The sequence below is a fragment of the Nesoenas mayeri genome, assembly GCF_963082525.1.
Source record: "Nesoenas mayeri genome assembly, chromosome: 19".
NCBI lineage: Eukaryota > Metazoa > Chordata > Aves > Columbiformes > Columbidae > Nesoenas > Nesoenas mayeri.
The window spans coordinates 5,324,519-5,329,352 of record NC_137568.1 but is presented as its reverse complement, the minus strand read 5'-3'; the positions used below and the strand labels follow the sequence as shown (position 1 = coordinate 5,329,352).

The 4,834-nt window shown below is 54.9% G+C and overlaps 1 protein-coding gene across 1 annotated transcript; it reads left to right on the top strand.

Annotated features, from left to right (window-relative positions):
* Window positions 1-1,450: 1,450 nt before the first annotated feature.
* On the top strand, window positions 1,451-2,077 carry LOC308047795 (GTP-binding protein Rhes-like; the record flags this gene model as incomplete). The annotated part of the gene is made up of 1 exon (XM_080356527.1): window positions 1,451-2,077. One exon carries the CDS (start codon window positions 1,451-1,453, stop codon window positions 2,075-2,077), a length of 627 nt encoding a protein of 208 aa, XP_080212653.1.
* Window positions 2,078-4,834: the final 2,757 nt, after the last annotated feature.

Genomic DNA, 4,834 nt, shown 5'->3' with positions numbered 1-4,834 from the left:
CTCCTCATGGCACAGCAAGAGCTTCACTTGCACCAGGAAAGGTGCTTCATGGGATGGTGTAACGCTGGTGCACTGGGTAGTTTTGGACACCAGTGCCAGTCCTGTTTGGGACCCAACCTTGTCCTGCTCCCCGGGCAGGCTGAGCCGAGGAGAGGACGCTGCTCATTCCGATACAACCTCTTGGCTTTTCTCATGATAGGATCAGATAGAGAAGGCTCTTAATATGTCTGAAATGTTAACTGGGGAATTACAAGGCAGGAATAATTCTTGTGAAAAGGGCTTTTGAAATCAACAAATCCAGCCAGAACAAAACACAGAAACTACAGAAAGAAAACCAACTGCGTTAAAACTACAAAAACCAGCCCAAAGCTAGAAAAAAAATACATAACCAAAGTGAGCATAAAGACTTATTTTAACTTTCAAGCAAGTTCCCTTTCTATTTGCATTTCGCATAAATCAGCTTCTGAAACAACTGTAGCATGAAACAAGGAAGGTAATGGTTGAGGACACACACCCAGACGGGGCGACCTGCAGCTCTACCGCAAACACGCTGCCCGTCCCCACGGAGCTGGGACCGACACGCATCCCACCTCGCACCCCATAAACCAACCAGCCCATCGGGGCCCCGGTCCCGCTGAAGCCGGGTCAGCGCCAGCGGTCCTGCCTGCTTGGCATCCGCCCATGGAGATCGCGGTCGCTTTCAGGGAGAGCTTATTTTCCCCTCTGGTTAAATATTCTACAAAATCAAAGAATAACGGACAGCTGAACGTGGAGATTATGACATATGGGTTTCAGAGAGCTCTTATTTTCCCCCTCAGGTCAAATATTTCATAGGTTTACAGAAGAGTTGGGCACATCTGCAGCAACCCCATCTGCAAACAAGTCCCCAGCCCCAGACAAGCGCAAGAAAATGATGCAGGTGACACCAACCCCTTCCATGAGCCACCCAATGGGTGGGGGACCCCCCGCCGAGCCCACGCCAAGAAACACACATTAATCTCCCCGGGGGGACAAAAGGGCAGGACGGCTGGCGCAGCGCGAGGGCTGGGATGCTGCCGGCTCCCCGGCAGCGCTGGGCGATGCGAGCGCGATGTGCGCCGTAGCGCGGTGCTCTCCGGCCGCTTTCCAGCACCGAGCTCCGCGGATTGGCCCGGAGCACCCCCTCTCCTCCCTCCCTGCCCTCCCTCCTCCAGCACCCTCCAACCCACGGAGATTGGACAGCCTGGTGCCACATGGCAGGGGAACCAGGATAAAAGATGAGCTGGACTTGGGGAATGTAGCATCCGCGGCAGAACAGCCTGCTGAAGTTCGCAGGGAGGTGGCACCAAACTTCCCCGGCTGCATTGAGCCGGCGCAGAGGAGGACAGACACAGACAGACAAACGGACGGACACCGGGGCTGTGGCCACCCAGGGACACTGCGGAGCATCCCGTCCCCTCTGCGCCCAGCCATGTCCTTGGTGGTGAAGGAGAAGAACCACGTGCGGTTGGTCTTCTTAGGTGCTGCCGGCGTGGGGAAGACGTCGCTCATCCGCCGGTTCCTGATGGACACCTTTGAGCCCAAGCACCGGCGCACGGTGGAGGAGCTGCACAGCAAGGAGTACGAGGTGAGCGGGGCCACGGTCAAGGTGGAAATCCTGGACACCAGCGGCAGCTACTCCTTCCCGGCCATGAGGAAGCTCTCGATCCAGAACAGCGATGCTTTTGCCCTGGTCTACGCCATAGACGATGCTGAGTCCTTCGAGAGCGTCAAGAGCCTGCGGGAGGAGATCCTGGAGGTGAAGGAAGACAAGTTCCCTCCCATCGTGGTGGTCGGCAACAAGGCGGAGAGCGGCAGCGAGCGGCAGGTGCCGGCGGAGGACGCCCTGTCGCTGGTGGAGCTGGACTGGAACAGCCGCTTTGTGGAGACGTCGGCCAAGGACAACGAGAACGTCCTGGAGGTCTTCAGGGAGCTGCTGCAGCAAGCCAACCTGCCCAGCCGGCTCAGCCCCGCGCTCTGCAAGAGGAGGGAGACGCTGCCCAAGGAGCAGGGGCTGAGGCCGCCCATGAACAAGACCAACAGCTGCTCGGTGTGCTGAGCCGGCCGCCCGGGGCTGGGGGGAAGGCGCCGGCAGCACCGGCACCGGCTGGAAACTCAGGTGGGCTGGGTGGGGAGAGGCGCCGCCTCGGCGAAAACCAACCCTGCTGCCTCCCGCCCTTTCCCTCCTCTTCCTCACCCAGCCCGCCGGGACCGGGGAGAGTTGGAGATAGCAAGGAGGAGGGACCTGGAAGGGATGCTGGTCACCAAAAGGGAGCGGGGAGAGGGTGAGATCCCAAAAAGGTGGGAGGTGTGCCGGGGACACCGCTGTCGGTCAGCCAGCACCATGTGTTTGTGCCGTGGCGAGCTTGCAGGCTGGCAGCAGGCACGCAGCTCCTCCTGTGCTAGGAAAGGCGGGCAAACAACAGGTCTTTGCTACACCCATCAGAAGGTAATTGCGGGCACCTATGCAGCTGCATCCACCCACCGATGCCCCTCTCCCGGGTCTCCTTCGGGTCCTGTGTCACCTCGCCCCAAGCACTTGCACGTACAACCTCCTGGTGTGGCTACAACAGACCCAGTGTCCAAAGTAGTTTTGACTTTGTACCTTGGGTATGCACGTAGAGCATGCGATAGGGCAGTCTGTGCATCTCTTCGGTTTTCTCTTTTCTATTTTTGTGGGGTTTTTTTAAGCATACCCAATAAACCTGTTGTTGCAAAGTGGAGCTGGAAAACGTCTGGGTTTCTTTCTTCTATACTTCAAATGCTGCAGTGCCTGATAATCAGTGTTTTATGCCTAGACCCCTTATCACTGCCTTTGCTTTATCTCCTCTATGCTCCATCCTTATCCAGAGCATCCTGGTACTGGCGGAGCCTCCCCGGCTCTCCAGCATCCCCTGCCTGTGTCAGGACATTTGGTGGTGTTATGATTTTCCTGACAATTTAACCGCTGAAGTTTTTACCACGCATCAGTAACCAAAAATAAACGTCCAAGTACAGAAAAGAACAACAGCCATTAAAAGACAGCTGATCCACTGAAATAAAAACCATACACACATTAAAAGGAGATAAAAAAGGAGTGGGAGAAGAGCACAGAAGGGCAGTATTTACCATGCTTTAGCATGCACTGCACTGATTTACTCTCCCCTCGCACAGCCCAGCCTTGCTGTAACAAGCATTTAACTTGCTCGGCAGCCGCACAAGCACAATAAATAAAGATACTAAAGCTTGGTGGATTAAAGAACGACCCACTTTGGTTCAGACCCAAAGGACCTGGGCAATTTGGCAGCCCCAGCTTTCAGAAGCCCAGCCCCACAGTGTGGCCTGAGGTACGGGTGTATAACTTCTGTTTGGCTTCTGTTTTAGCGGAAAAATGCAGCTCAGGGCATTCCTGGGGTAGCTGGGTTGTGCAGAGGTGGAAAAGCCCAACTGAGGGCTGGAGCTGGGTCTCTTTACCGTGTGATGTGGTGAAGAACTATAAACACCTGCAGCTCATTTTCTTTCAACAAGCAGCAACAAGTGAAACTGCTTTTCTTACCCAGACACAGCTCGCAGCTCCTGAACACAGAATATCTGCAGCCCGGGCCGGGGAACAGCCGGGGAGTGCAGCCGGAGCGCGTGATAGACGGAGCTGTGTACACAGGGCTTGGCCAGAGCTGTCCCTGCAAACATCCCACAGGGACACACCTAACGAGAGGAGCAACCTTTGCCTTTCCTTCTGCATCCCCGCCAAGAGGAGAGGGCAGCTGGGGAAGATGCTTCAGGCCAGAGCCTCTGGGAAAGCCAGGGGAAGGCAGGATCCATGTAAACACCCATCCCGGTCCCCCTCTGCCCTGAAGTGCCCGGTTGTCCCCAGCAGAGCTGTGGGGACAGAGGATTTACCTGTAACCCCAGGCACTTGCAGCCTGGGATACTTCTCTGGGTCAGGGGAACAGCAGATGAAGGGGCTCCCACCTCCAGAGCAGCTGCTCAAAGCTCAAAGCACATAGGAGATGCAGCATGTGGAGGGGAAGGTGGCCGTGACCGTGGTCCTGGGGCAACCAGCGCCATCATCTCCCTTGGCTGTGTGCCCAAGGCTGCTGTAATGCCCCAGGAGCCAGCGGGACAAGGACATGGGGCTCCCTGCCAGCATGGGGTGACCAAGTCGTTGTGTAAATCACAACCCCTCGGAAGCAGCGAGGTCTGTGCTGGGACACCCACCACGTCTCAGTGCTGCCCCGGCTGGGGCTGAGGTCTCTGCTGCTGCTTTCCTACCAAAACACCCCACATCGCAGTGAACTTGACTCATCCACACACAGAACCATGGGCTCCTTCCATCCCCAAAGTATCAGAAAGATCCTGAACATCTTACTATTGCAACTCCTTTTCTCTTTTTCTCTTTCTTTCTTTCTTTCTTTCTTTCTTTCTTTTCTCTCTCTCTTTCTCTCTTTCTTTTCTCTCTTTCTCTCTTCCTTTTCTCTCTTTCTCTCTTTCTCTCTTTCTCTCTTTCTTTCTCTCTTTCTTTCTCTTTCTTTTTATTTTTCTTTCTTTTCTTTCTTTTCTTTCTTCTTCTTCCCTCCCTCCCTTCCTTTTCCTTCCTCCCTCCCTTCCTTCTTCCCTTCCTTCCTTTCTCCCTTCCTTCCTCTCTTCCTTCCTTTTCCTTCATCCCTTCCTTTTCCTTCCTTCCTCCCTTCCTTTTCCTTCCTTCCTTCCTTCCTTCCTGCCTGCCTTCCTGCCTGCCTTCCTCCCTCCTTTCCTCCCTTCCTTCCTTTTCTTTCCTTCTCTTTCCTTTTCTTCCTTCTCTTTCCTTTTCCTTCCTTCCTTCCTTCCTTCCTTCCTC